Source organism: Ochotona curzoniae, unplaced genomic scaffold (genome assembly GCF_017591425.1).
Source record: "Ochotona curzoniae isolate NIBS_2020 unplaced genomic scaffold, NIBS_Ocur_1.0 scaffold_2683, whole genome shotgun sequence".
Taxonomy (NCBI): Eukaryota; Metazoa; Chordata; class Mammalia; order Lagomorpha; family Ochotonidae; genus Ochotona; species Ochotona curzoniae.
The window spans coordinates 231408-246054 of record NW_024467100.1 but is presented as its reverse complement, the minus strand read 5'-3'; the positions used below and the strand labels follow the sequence as shown (position 1 = coordinate 246054).

Here is a 14647-nt window from a genome sequence, read left to right as displayed (position 1 = left end):
CAGTCACTGGAGGGGAGTGAGAAGGAAAGAATAGATGGTTCTGCAGTGGAAGTTCCTGAGGGGAAAGGAAGTGCTTGGCTTCTAGCACTGGTAGAAAGAGTGGCCTGAAATAGAAGAAGGTGCCAAGACAAACATGATAAAAAGATTTGGTAGCAAAGAGTCCAAATGCAACTAGGAATCTGAAAGGAGTTGTACTTCAGTGTCCAGGGGCTTCATGGTGGTTCTGAAGAGATGAGAGCTGCCCCATTTAATTTGCTCTCACAACTGAAAGGTTATCTGTGCAGCTGGGAGGCCAGAGAGAGATGCAGCTGGTTGTTACAACAAGGACTCATCCCTGGTGTTCCTGGCTACATTATTTGCCAAGGATGCTCTTGGTAGCTATTAGGTTTTAAGTCATTCATTATAATAGTTAAGCTAATAAAAGTGTATTATATTAATGAAATCTTTCATCCACACAGACTTAGCAGTTCAGTAGACGTTAATCAGCTATGGAAACTGATGTAATCATGTACAGGTGATTCTTTTTTCATTTTATTTTTTAATATTGTTTAAGTAGTTGAGAGGGATGCATGCTCATGTTGGCCTCCAGTTAGGGTGGGGAGGGTCAATGCAGGGAGGAAGGTGAGTGGGACAATTGTGTCAGTTTTCTTTTTTCTCCTGTGTCTGCAGGAGAAAAGGATGGGGGCTGCTCCTTAGTGTCAAACCATGTTGGCACCTGAGGAGAGAGGATAGTCATTGGACGACACCTTACAGACACCAATGTGGGGAAAGGTGTTTGGAAGGTGTTACTTGAGTGGTTTTGATAGTTCTGAGATGTTGTCAGCTGCGTTGAACAAGTATTAAGAAAAATCTTTCCAAAGTCTACTGGCTGGCGAAGACCAGCATAGTACATCCCAGATACTTGCTGCAAAGCATGGTCAGGAGAGTTGTCCAACCTGTTCTGCTTTCCATCCTCTGATGAGCCATTTGATGTTCTCTGCTGGCCTAGATGAGCTGATTGTCGTGTCCTCCATGAACAGCTGGGCATGCTATCCATTGCATAGGCATCAGCAATTGAGGAAGCACAGTTGCAACACATGTACTCCAAGATTGGAATATGTGGTATATGTTATACTGTGACTTTACCTATAGTTGGAGTGTAAGTCCAGCCTTCTAGTTCGGCAGGCCTCGCAAAAACCTCATCTGGGGTCATCTCAGACTTGACTCATGTGTTCCAAGTAGTCAGAGATGTGATCTATCACTTGTATCAGCCAATGCATATCCAGTGGATACAGCTGCCTTGTCAGCTCTTGCTCCAGCCATCAGAGCCAGTAACATGGACTCGGAGAGGGTCTGGGGATGAAGCACCGACAGGAGAATAGTGATGGTGGAAGTCTCCCTGAAGGCTCCCTTTATTACTCCTTTTATACTCTTTCCCCCAAGCCCTTTAACCAAACAGTAGGATGCCAATGAGTCCGATTAGACCAGGTGCTTTTAGCCGTAAGCCCATTTCCTGTTACTGCTCAGCTTAATGAGTGCTGATCAACTCCTTAGCCCGCAATAACCTCTGCCCCCAGCCCCATCTCATGGCAACTAATGGGTGCTACAACCAGCATGCTCATACCAGTGGGTGCCACAGCCTAGTTGGTATAACCCCCAGTTACCCCTCATCAGGCCTGCTTCCAGCCTGGTTTTTGCATGTGCCAGCATGTACTGTGGCCTAGCCCAGTCTGTCCTGCATCCCATCTGGCTATCATGCACAGCCATGGGTCCTACAGCTTAGTTCCATCTGTCCTGTCCCCAGTGCCAGTCCCCATGTATGCCAATGAGTGCTGCCACCTTGACTGGCCTACCTACCCTTATCCTGGCTCTCATGCTCACCAGTGATAACTGCAGCCTAGCAAGACAGTGCCCATAATTCCCCTACCAGACCTTCTCCTAACCATGAATTTTGTGCCTGCGAAAGGGTACTGTGATCCAACGTGAAATGACTCCCGGGACTTGCTGGCAGATGCTGTGACTCTGCCTTGAGCCAGTGTGTGCAGCAACCTAGTCCATCCAGGATCACCTCTAGCCCCATTCCACACTGCTGTTTGACAGGTCCTGCAGGCCTGTCAGACCAGCCTACTTGCCCCCAGTCCTAGATCTTATGCTTACCAGTGAAAGCAGGGGCCTGGTAGGGGAACTTAAGAGACCCACTCCCAGCCCTGGATCATGCACACACCAGCAGGTACTGTGGCCCAGTATGAGATGGCTCACCTCCAGTCTTGGCATTCACCAGCAGGTGCTGCAGCTTGGCTCTGCCTGGTTCAACCTAGTCCAGCTTGCGCTCCATCCTGGTTCGCGCTCACCAGTGGGAGCTGCGGCATAACAGTGAAGTTCCCGATGTTTCCCTACTAGGTCTACTCCCAGCCTTGGATCTCATATGTGCTGGCAGGTGCTATAGCCCAGCCTGACATGAACAGCCCCCATTCCTGAGACTCACCAGGGGGTACTGCAGTGTAGTCCAACTGGCCCCCACACTCATTCCAGCTCTTGCTGTTGGGTGCTACAGCCTAGTCCAGACTGGCCCACTCCCAGACCTGGCTTTTATGTGACCTTTCGGGTGCATCAGTCTAGCCTGGCCTGTCCCACACACATTTTGGCTATGGCTAATACCAGGGACTATTGTGGCCTAGTATGGGAGTTCTCAAAAGTTTCCTTACCAGGTCCACATCTCACATATTCTGGTAGGTGCCACAGCCCTCTTTGGCATGATCTGCACTCAGTCCTGGCCTTGGCATATGCTGGGGGTTCTGCAGCCTGGTCAAGCCTAGCCTCCTCCCATCCCTGATTTTTGCAAGTGTTGGTGAGTTCCTTTCAGGTGAGTTCTGTGGTCCACCATGGCTCAACCTGTCACTATCCTCGGCTCTCACGCAAACCAGCAGGTGCTGCAGTCCCACAGAGACAAGCCCACAAGTCTCGTACAAAATCTGCCCCAGATCTGGTTCTCTTGGCATTCTGGATGCTGTGGCCCAGCCTGAGGTGGCCTACTCCCTTCTCTGACACTCATAGGTGGGTACTGAAGCCTATCCCAGCAAGATATGGCCTCCAACCCCAGCTTTTGTGTGCATCAGCGTTCAGCAAGCAATGCTACTTAGCTCAACCCCCGTCTCCCATGTTGGCAGGTGCCTTGGCCTGACCAAGCTATGCCCTCTGGTTCCTTCCTCTAAACCATTCCATCTCAGCTTTTTCACCTACCCATGAGTGCAGTGGTCTGGACCATGAAAGCACCCAGAAGTCACTCCTGCCTTGTCAGATGTGCTCTTAGCCGCCCCACTCCAGCAAGTCTTCAGACTCCCTTCCCTGGGTAATCTGCAGCCCTTCCCTACATGGCAGTGCGTGATGTGCCTTTGAATGGGGCAGTGTGTCTTGTCCCAGCATTGCTCACCTTCCCCACATATTAAAAAAAAAAAAAATGGACCACTATGCTGGCCTGCTGATATTTAGCACTAATTTGGCATTAACTAGGCTCAGAGTACCTGCTAGCTATTGGCTGCTTTTCTTCCAGCAGTGTTAACAGTTGCCTACTTAAAAGACAACATAGGCAGTTGAATACAGCTGGGGAATAGGTGATACATTAAAGAAACTAAGAAAGCAGGAGAGTGGTGAGCCAGGAGCTGGGGCTACGGACACCAAGGTGGAATTCTAACAGAAAAACTCAGACCTGAGACTTGCTGGAGGGAGTGGCACAGTTGACTGCAAAGAGCCGTGTACCAAATGCAATAAGTAAAATCGAACTGTAGACCTGTGAGTGACAGAGCTTATAAATCTGCCCCAAGGAGAAGACTCTGCTAACCAGAAGTACAATGACCAAGAGCAAGTGAGACAGAGGCACAATGAATATTACTAAAGACTCCCCTGCAAAGCAGCAAAAGCTTTTGCCAACCTCAGAGTTAACTGAGAAAGACATCGAGATAATGGGGGATACAGAATTCAAAATACTTGTTATAAAGCTTCTTATCAACAACAAGAAGCATGTAAAGCAGGAGTTCAAGGAATCGAAGGAATATGTCACATTGGAAATGAATCAAATGAAAGCTGGTCTATCAGAAATGAAGAATGCAGTGGAGCAAATTAAAAGTACATAGAGAGTCTCCAAAATAGAATGAATGAAACAAAAGAAAGAATCTCAGAATTGGAAGATATTTCCTGTCACCAGGGGAAAACAAAGAAAAAGCTGGCAGCAGAACTGGATCACGCTTAAAAAAAAATATTCAGGTGTTGAAAGACACAATTAGAAGGCCAAATGTAAGAGTTATGGATGGGAGTCCCAGAAGGTGCAGAAAGAGAAGCTGGGTTTCAAGATCTATTTAATGAACTAATAAATGAAAACTTCCCTAATCTAGAGAAAGAATTGGAAAACAACATCCAGGAGGGGCACAGAACTCCCAACAGGGTTGATCAGATGTGATCTTCACCACGGCACATGATCATCAAACTCTCTTCAATTGAACATAAGAAAAAGATCCTTAAGTGTGCAAGTGAAAAAAAAATCAACTGACATATAAAGGAATGCCAATTAAATTCACAGGAGACCTCTCACAGGAAACTCTACAGGCCAGAAAAGAATGGAGAGACATATTTTAGATTCGAAAAGCAAAAAATTATCGGCCCAGAATAATGTATCCAGCAAAACTTTTCTTTGTCTTTGAAAATAAAATGAAATTCTTCCACAGTAAAGAAATGTTAAAAGAAAAGGCCTCTTCCAAACCTGCCCTTAAAGATGTTCTCTTATAGAGAAAAGGAGTAACACCCACCAAAACCAAAGGCAAATGTGAAGAACATCTCAGTAAAACAACAGAAGACCAAATCAATGAATAACCCATTGCTAAAATGACAAGACCAAACTACCACCCATTCATATTAACCCTGAATGTAAATGGCTTAAACTAATCAACCAAACATCATACAGTAGTAGATGGTATTAAAACATAAACCCATCTATTTGTTGTGTACAGAAGACATATCTCACCAACAAAGATCAGCAGAAACTATAGCTTTTTTTTTATTTCGTTCATTTCTTCAAAACGCTTTCTCATTAAATTCTTCAATTACTCATAGATCATACAGAAGCATCATTTTCTTCGAGAAGGTTCTTAATTTTCCTTTTCATTTCTTCAGTGATACATTAGTCATTTAGTAGCATGTTAGTTAACTTCATGGCGTTATTTCTTTTCTTCTTGTTGATTTTTGTGTATGTGTGGCTTTTCATTTAAAGGAATGTACAGTAACTGTTATGGAAGATATTATATCCAGGAGCATGTTATTTAACTTCATGACATTGTAAATTTCTGTTTTTCTTCCTGTTGTTGATTTTGTATTGTGGCTTTTCATTTAAGGGGATGTATAGTAACTGTGTGATAGATGCTATCATATCCAGATGTGAGGATACAGTGTAGTATGCATCTCTACTTCTAGATCAAAGATCGACTCCCCATGAAGCTGTTTACTATATCTTGACAATAGGATGCTGAGCTCTCTGCCATTGTCCATGCACACAGTGGACATGTGACTGTGTATGAAGAACTATAGTATTAATAAAGGGGAACTCAGTGTCAGGGGAGAGATCTTGTGAAGGGAATAAGGGAAATCCCAAGGCCTGTGGAACTGTATCATAAAATGATAATTATAATTTAAAAATCCACAATAAAATAAATAAAAAATAAATAAATCATAAAAAAGAAGAGGTGGACTTCTGTTTGTATTCTGCCTGGAAGTGTACCTGTCTTTGGGCAAAGAAAGGACCAGGCCTAAAGGACAGACCAGGCCTGGTGTGATGGTTCACTAACTAAATTTTTACCAGTCAGCTGATTGTAATACAGTTTAAAATTTAAAAATATTAATATTTTGATGTGTGTCCTATTAGGAAATTTTCTGTCTCTGGCCAAAATTGGCCTTACTAAATTTAGCAGTGTTTCTCATGAGCCACAAATTTTACTATGATCCTAGAATTTTGCTTTTGTTTACAGGAAATACAGCTGAGCTAACAAACTTGAGGTAGGCACCAGAGACCCCAAATTCTGATCCTGCATTATCTTTTGTCTCTTTTTAAACTTGACCTGACTCCAGTTTGTTTGTTTGTATTCCCCTCAGATGGCCATATTGGCTGGAACTGGGCCAGGCTGAAGCCAGGAGCTGGCAAATCTATGTGGGTCACCCATGTGGGGTGGCGGGGGCAGCAGGGGAGATACATCCAAAGTAGAGCAGCTGGGAAGAGAGCTGGTCCTTCAACAGGAGATGCTAGTTACTATTGTTTGTGAATAATAGAGTGTTAGGGGACAGTTGGGACTTGGAATCTCAGTCTGCTCATTCCCCCCCCCCCCCCCCCCCCCCCCAGTTATTTCACTGGAAGGATTTCTGTGTATTTCTCCTTTTCCTACTTAAACAGAATGTGAGATGTCTTCCATCCAATGATTCACTTCCTAGTTGCTCCCTCTAGCCAGTGCTGGGCCAAGCTGATGCAAGAGCTAAAAGCTCCATCTGGTTATCTGACATGAGTGGCAGTGCACCAGGTGCTTGGGCCATCTCCTTCTGTGTGTGTTAGCAGGCAGCTGCAAGGGAAGCAGGGCAGTGGGATTAGAGCTTACTCTTCATTGGTACAGCAGCTGAATGTCAACTGCACCACAACACAAACCCTGCCCTATGTCATTGTTTTAAGTCCTGCCATAAAATTGAGAATTTTTAAAATTTGGGTTATATAAAGATAATTTTTAGGTAGATTCTGATGTTTATTTTTTAATGCTTATTTTTTAATCCAGCAGATTCCTATTCCTAGAATTTTTATTAAAAATATATACTGATTAAGTTTATGCTTTAAGTTCTTTAGTTGTTTGCTTTCTGCTTTGTTTTGTTCATATTCCTCTTACCAGACATTTGTAAGTTAAATGATTCCTTTAAAAGAACTGAGTTGGTGTTTCTGTTACTTTTTTTCCATTAATAATCTTGCTACTACTACAGCACTTGATTTTGATTTGATTTCTTTATCAATGTTCCAATCATCTAGTCTGTGGTTTTCCTGAATTAAACTATCCAGCTCACTTCCCTGGCTCCTGAAACACTAGTCTTTGTTTTCAAACTATTGCTTTACTGGCTCTTTATGTAAGTCTCCTAATGTAGGCGACACCTTGTCTTTAACCTGCTTGTCTGTACCCGTCATTCATTGATCAACATTTTGGCTTTCCTGGTATAACTATCACTTTTCCATAAGTAATTACACAGAATCAAGGGCATCCGGTTCCTGCAGCTTAACTCGTTCATGAACTAGCTGTGCCATCTTGAGCAGTTCACTTACAATGTCTTGGAGCTTTGAGAGTCAGTCAACAGTAGTACTACTCATTCACAAAATTATTGTATCTTTATCTGTGGCCTGGGACATTTCCGAATGTCTTTTTAGATCATGTTTCTTAGATGTTTTACAGGATTCCTCACTTATTTATCCTGTGTTAGTCTTCTTGGTTAAGCCACCCTCCCCAGTGTACTTTCATTTCAGCGCCTGTTATTCCAGGCACTTTGATTCCGGCTCAGGATCTCCACTTCCAGCTGAGATATGTGCCTCTGTTTTCCCTCTCCTTTACTCTGCTCAGCTTCAGTATTTTTGCTTTCCAAGAATGGCTGTTGTGTACTGTTGGCTTCCTTATACCCTCTTCTCCTATTGGACTCATTAACTTTATTTTGAAAGCTTCCTTGCATTTACATCATAAAATCTCTGTTCTAATTTTTCCTGAATTATGTCTTGGTGTGTTCTCTTTACCCTACAGCCTCTGGATACTGATCCATATTCTTTTATGAAATGGTCAGTCAGGTGAGGGGACAGAGGAGGCTCAGGAACAGATCCGGAAACAAGAGGCCTGGCAAGCCTTGCAGGGCCACCTGGAAAAGGCAGTGTGGAAGTTAGGAGGTAGTAGGGAGGGAGGGAGAGGTTGAGGCTGCCACCCTTACTGAGGTTTCCTGCAGAAAGGCAAAGCAATGCTAAACAATGATCAGAATAGCTTCAGTGTGCTCTTGACTGGAGTGATGGCCTCTGGCTGGGATGGTTAAAGCAGAGGACTGTTGAATCAAGAGCTTGATGAAAGAAGCCTGCCTTTGGATTGCTTTTCATGTCACAGACATGCTTTTGGTTGAGGCCTTTGCTAAGAAACAACAGCCCCTGGGAGAGGCAGTGTCTCCTCTACCCAGAAGAGTTTCTTTGAGATGTCAAAACATCTTGAGATGAATTTTTTAATTTAAAATGTGAATACTTTGCCTTCTTCCCATGTCTCTAAAAAGTATAGCTAGGGCATTTTTAAAAGATTTTTTTTTTCTCCATCCAAATGTTTTGTTTGTTAGTTTAATATTGATTACATGAGTGAGGGGATCGTGGATCCATGTAGGCCTCCAATTAGGTGAAGAGGATCAGAATGAGGGGAAGGTGAATGAAACATACACTTCAGTATTTTTTCTCTTGTGTTCCTGTGTTGGGCGGGGTTGGGGAGTGTGCTGCTCCTTGTTGTCAAATTACATCAGTGCTCAGAGATGTCATCTTGGAGATACTGATGTGGGGAAGGGTATTCCGATAATACTACTTGAGTGGTTCTTAATTATTCTGAGCTGTTGACTTTGCACCAGAGGTTAGAATTTCCTTCTGAGGTCTTTGGCTGATCATGTCTACCACAGTGTGCCACAGACCTAAGCACTTGTGGTAGAGCCTAGCCTGCAGTATTGTTCTGTATGTCTTGCTTTCCATCTTCTAATGAGATACTCAAAGTCCTCTGTTGACTTAGCTGAGCTAGCTGTTTGTCTTTCATGTGCACCTTGGCATGCTCTCTGTTCTTACATGGGAGTCAGAAATCGAGGTAGCTCCAAGTTCAGGCTACATGTCTCTGATTTTTCCTGAGGTCAGGGATCAAACACATCAGTGCATTGGGGAGCCCCCTAAGAAACCTCACCTTGGGCAGTGGGGAGGTCCCTCAGACCTGGCTTTGCTGTGCACCAGTTGGTCCGTGTCAAGTTCAGTCTCCTTTTTGTACCATCCAATGCATATGCCAGTGGGTGCAGCTGCCTGGTCAGTTCCATACCCAGCTTTAGTTCTCATGCAAACCATCAGGTGCTATGGCCTAATCAGGGACTTGTGGGAGGGCGAAGAACCCCTACCTGGCCTGCCCCCAGCCCCAACTTTTGTTTGCAGTTTTTCCCAGGCTGACCTGCTTCCAACTGCTGTAGTCTTGTCCAGGCTGCCCCAAGTAACCTCTACCATGCCTACCCCTAGCCTGGCTCTGACTTATGCATTCTAACAGGCTCCTCCTAGGCTTGCCCTAACCCCAGTTCTCACACGTGCCAACAAATTATGTGACCCTGCCTGGTCCACCCTAACTCAGGCTCTTGCTTGTGTCCATGGGTACTGTAGACTTGCCTGGCCTGGCCTGCCCCCACCATCTGTTGAGTGTACTGGTAGCTGCCACAGTTCAGCAGGGGCATCCTCAAAGATCCCCTACTGGACCCACCCTATGCACCGACAGGTGCTGCAGCCAAGCCCAGCCTAGTTTGGGCAACCACAAGGAACCTCTACCAGACTCAACTCCAAACACAGTTTTCAGTGCCAATGGGTGCTACAGCTAGCCTGGCTTGCCCACCCCCAGTATCAGCTGTCATTCCTCAGAGCCTTGATTTGATCCATGTAGGCCTTCCAGATTCCCTTTGCTTATTCACCTCCATCTCAGCTCCTTGGATTACCTGCAGTTACAATGACCTGGAACGTGGAAACACCTAGAAGTTATTCCGTACATATCGAACTAGCCCTCAGTGGCCCCTGTTCTGATTTGCCCCACAGATCCCCTTCCCCAGGCATCATGGAGCTCCCCCATCCCCCGCACTACCTCCCATGGCTTACGCCAGAGCTGACTGGGGCACATTGCAGGGGCCATTTAAACAATATTGCTAGTAGACTACTGTGCCAGGCAAAGCAGAAATCAGTCCATTTAGTATGATTTAATGCTTTGTGACTTGCATGGAGCTTGTTATCACTTATGGGAACTTGAAAGTGGAACTGTTGTAAAGAATTTTCATGAATTTCAGGAGAATAAACTGTTTTGTTCTGAAAGACTTTGTTTTGGTGCTGTGTTAGCAGCCAACTGCTTGTCTGATTTTCAAAGCCTCATCTTTTGGCCTTGTTGATTTTTTAATATAACTTGAACATATTTCTGTAATGTTACACATGTTCTCCCTGCTTTATTAAGAAATGATTAGCAATTAATCTAATGATATGCAATCTTACAGTCTTCAAAGAGGGATAAAATTTTCCTACGTTAAGACAGAGACCGCAAACTAATGATAAAGTGTGCAAGCTTAAATAGTGAAACTTCTTTGTGTGATTTGTTCAGCTCTCATTACTTCTAGTGTTCTTTCGTGTTGCTTTCTAATTACTTGGTATGGGCATGTATAGTTTAATTTCATTAACCATGGGTGTTTATGCAGTCTGTAGCTTTTTATTTACATACATACTTTTATAATTATCTCAAGGAAACCTGAAATAGCCCTTCTGGGTCATGTGATACACCTAATTATTAATGACATGTTTTCCAAAACTTGGGATCTGTAATGGCAGAGTTTCCACTCTTAGAACCCTAACTTTAAGCTCCTGGTATGTACTCTCCTGATAGGCCTGTGGTAGGGGTGTGTGTGTATGTGTGTGTGTGTGTGTGTGTGCGTGCGCGTGCTCTAGTGCAAACACAGATGTGAGGATTGGGAAATCCGTCTGTGTGTCTAGGCAATTCTTGTTTCTTTCTGTGATTTATTTTTATTTATTATTTTATCCAGTAAAATAATGTATAGCATTTTAAAAAATAACAATATGATAATTTGGAACCAATGTATTATATCTATTAGAAAATTATTGCACATCTCTTCTTAAATTAAGCCTGTTTCAAAAAAAAAATATATATATAGGCCTGTTTCAACATCTGATCACAGCATAATTGGTTAAAAAGCATAACAGTAAAAAGGTGGTTTTTTTTTTTTTTTTGACATTTCAAAAAATTAGCAATTATGTAGGCTTGTTCAGCAGTCCCTGCTTTGGGACTAAAGAAATCAGTGCAAGTGTCTTGCTTTCCTTGTTCTTACTGTGTAAAGAGTTGCGTTTGACATGAGGTTGTCATTTATTAACGAGGTTAAATTAGTAATAAGTTGTCCTTGCTCATTGAAGAGTCATCAGGAAATTTCTTTTGCCCAAGCCTTGTAAGATGACAATGCAAGAGCCCTAGTACCTGTTTGGAACTCTGTCACCAACTTTCTTTACGACAGTGATAGTAATCTCTGCCTCAGAGTCTTCTTAAGTGTTGCGCCTTGTCCAACCTCAGCTGTGGCAAACACTTTTACAGATTTCTTTAGCCTTGTATATGCTCATGCACTCACCCTGCTATCCTGCCCTTAGAACAGCCGTTTACTGTTTTCGCTGTCTTTTAAATCGCTGCTCTTCTGTGAAGGCACTTGGAAAGTGCTGATTTGAAATAAATGCCCGGTGATTTAAAGTTTATTATTTTATTTTATTTGCTTTGATTTGTCTTAACAGTTCCAATTACTTTGCTTGCTTTTTAGGCACGCAAACCAATGGCCTGGACTTTGAGAAGCAGCCAGTGCCTGTGGGAAGTGCAATCTCAACAGCGCAGGCCCAGGCTTTCCTTGGACATCTCCATCAGGTAGAATGTTCTGCTTAACCTTAAGCGAGAGCCAAAGGATGGCGGCATTGAATGCTATGGCTTGAGGAAGTTATTTCAGCATGCTAGACTTCTACAATTCCTTAAAGCCTGGTGTTCATCACAACTGCTTGCATCCTCAGGTGGTTAGTGTGTCACCCTATAATTTGTTAACTGAAGAGTCCTTGACCCCACAACTCTGTAGAGAAAAAAAAAAAAAGGAATTCCTTTTAAATGGAATGTGTGTAATAGTTGTGCGCTGCTGTTTTTATACACATGAGCAACAAACTGAAGGTGGTCAATTACTGCAATCATCTAAAATGATGTAGCCACCATTGCCTATGACCCGCTGCAGACGGCTGTCAACTCAAAACTCATAACCTTCCTTCAGAACAGTTTGAGACTTTCGATTTGGGCAGCGACTAAGAGTTTGTTGCCTGAATGTCAAGCTCCAGTATGGGATTCAAACAGATCTACCTCAACTTTTTCACCCTTAAGCCGTATGATTTTCTTCCTGACTCTTAAGTGAGGCTGTGGATTCAAGTTACTATAAGTGAATATGTCATAAAACTTTAGTCTTTCCGTCAAATATGTCTGCAACTGCCTAAACTATAAAAGAAGCTCCTGGGCCCAGCACAATAGCTCAGTGGCTAAATCCTTGCCTTGCACAAACCAGTATCCTATATGGATACCAGTTCATGTTCCAGATGCTCCACTTCCCGTCCAGCTCTCTGCTTGTGGCCTGGGGAAAGCATCAGAAGGTGGCTCAAAGCCTTGGTCACCTGCACTCACATGGGAGACCCAGCAGAAGCTGCGGGCTCCTGGCTTCAGATAATCTCAGCTGTAGCAGTTACAGCCACTTGCAGGGTAAGCCAGTGGACAGAAGATCTTTCTCTGTGTGTATCCTTCTTTAACAAAAATAAATATAGCTTTTTATTTTTGAAGACCTTTAAAAAAAATTATAAAATTCAACATGTAGGGCCCAGCAGTATGGCCTAACGGCTAAAGTCCTTGCCTTGAACGTGCCGGGATCCCATGTGGGCACCGGTTCTAATCCTGGCAGCTACACTTCCCTTCCAGCTCCCTGCTTGTGGCCTGGGAAAGCAGTCGAGGACGGCCCAAAACCTTGGGACCCTGCACCTGTGTGGGAGACCCAGAAGAAGTTCCTGGCTCCTGGCTTCAGATCAGATCAGTACCGACCGTAGCAGTCACTAGGGGAGTGAATCATTGGACGGAAGATCTTCCTCTCTGTCTCTCCTCCTCTCTGTGTATCTGACTTTCCAATAAATGAAAATAAATCTTTAAAAAACAAAAAATTGAATATGTAAATCTTGAAAAGCACACTTACTTGTCCATGAGTTAGTTCAAAGGGGTACCACATAGGCAGCACTTGCCGTATAAGTGAGGCCTGGTGATAGATTTTTGCTCAGAAACATGACTTTGTCTACATTGTAATACAATCTTTTTTTCATTTATGGTTTTGCTTTCCATGATTATAGTTAGGTGTGTTCAACCTAGGCCAAAAATATTAAATTGAAAGTTCTAGAAATTAATAATTCATAAACCTTAAGTAACTTTTATTATATTAAGTTCTGTTTTATTATTGTTTTAATCACTTAATGTTCCTAATTTATAAACTAACATAGGTTATATTTGAGTGGCAAAATACATGGTATATACTGAACTCATTATTGTCCATGATTTCATCTATCCACTGAGAGTCTTGGAACATGCTAAGGAGTGGAGGGCTATAACTGAGATGGAGAAGCTTTTACATGTAACTTTTTAAAATAAAATATCCAGATGGACTTGTATCTGAAGTGAATTTAGAAATGTATTTGAGAAAAACATATATATTCTCATGTTGATTTTCTTCTAAAAACTTTTTACTTCCAAAAACTTCTTTCCTCCAAGTGGTTTTCTGGTTACCTAAGAGGAATGGCACATAGTCACACAACACACAGTAGCATCTTTGGCTGAAGTCTGTGGTGGCCCAACTGCATTAAAAGAATCCTTGAACTTCTGTGTCCAGATTCTAAACTCTTCCTGTGCCAGTTCACAGCCCCTAGATCCCTGATGACCAGCATTGCAATAGCACCCAAAGCCAAGGACTGCGGTTGGAAAGCTGCTTCAACACACAAACCCCTCAAAAATTATGATTGATTCGATGCCTCAGTAACAGCTGCCTTAATAGCCACTGAACTTTGCTTCAACATAAAGATAAATTTTTATGTGTACATACATAAAATAGTTTTAGATTTGTTGCTGCTTAATAAGTTTCACAAAGATGGGAACATTTTGTTTTTGTTTTGTTTACCTATATCCCCAATATTTGCCAATGAGCTCAAAATACAAAAGGCTTTCAGTGATTGTTTGTTGGATAAACAAGAGGTGGGTGAATGGCAAAATGGCGTGGGGATACTGAAGAAGAAATGATTAGTTCAGTCTGTAAAACCAACACTTCCTACTGTGGGTGTTTTCTGAGCTATCTTAAGGTTGGATAAAGCAAAACAGAGTGGTACAAGGATGCTCTGATTTTTGTTTTTAACTTTTCATTTTCAGAGCTTCCAAATCTGCTGAACAGTGGGTCTGTCTAAAAAGTCTTTCCCTGGATTAAAAAATTGTTGCCAAGTGCCATCTTTGCTTTGTGTGTATGTTCATGTGCACATGTGCTCACAGACATTGACACACATATAAACTCCTATTTTTTCATATCATTTTAAATGAGTTAGACATTTTGACCATTTACTTACTAAAATGTTTTTTAAAAGATTTATTATAGGCAGAGAGCCAGAATATTGTGGGAAGGGGAAAGAGACAGAACGTCCATCCTCTGGCTTACTCCCCAAATGGGCACAACCCCTGGAACTAATTGAAGCTGAAGGCCAGAACTGCAGCTCGGTCACCCACACAGGTGACAGGGCTTTGAGCACCATGACTGTCATAAACTTCCCTTCCCA

General features: G+C 42.9%; 1 protein-coding gene across 4 annotated transcripts in view; it reads left to right on the top strand.

The window, feature by feature from the left end:
- Positions 1-14647, top strand: part of POU2F1 (POU class 2 homeobox 1) — a 142514-nt gene that overhangs the window by 91514 nt on the left and 36353 nt on the right. For all 4 annotated transcript variants that reach the window (XM_041003406.1, XM_041003404.1, XM_041003407.1 and 1 more), the window contains exon 3: positions 11590-11690. In XM_041003406.1, the coding sequence (XP_040859340.1) occupies positions 11590-11690 (101 nt within the window). The remainder of the gene's footprint in view (positions 1-11589; positions 11691-14647) is intronic.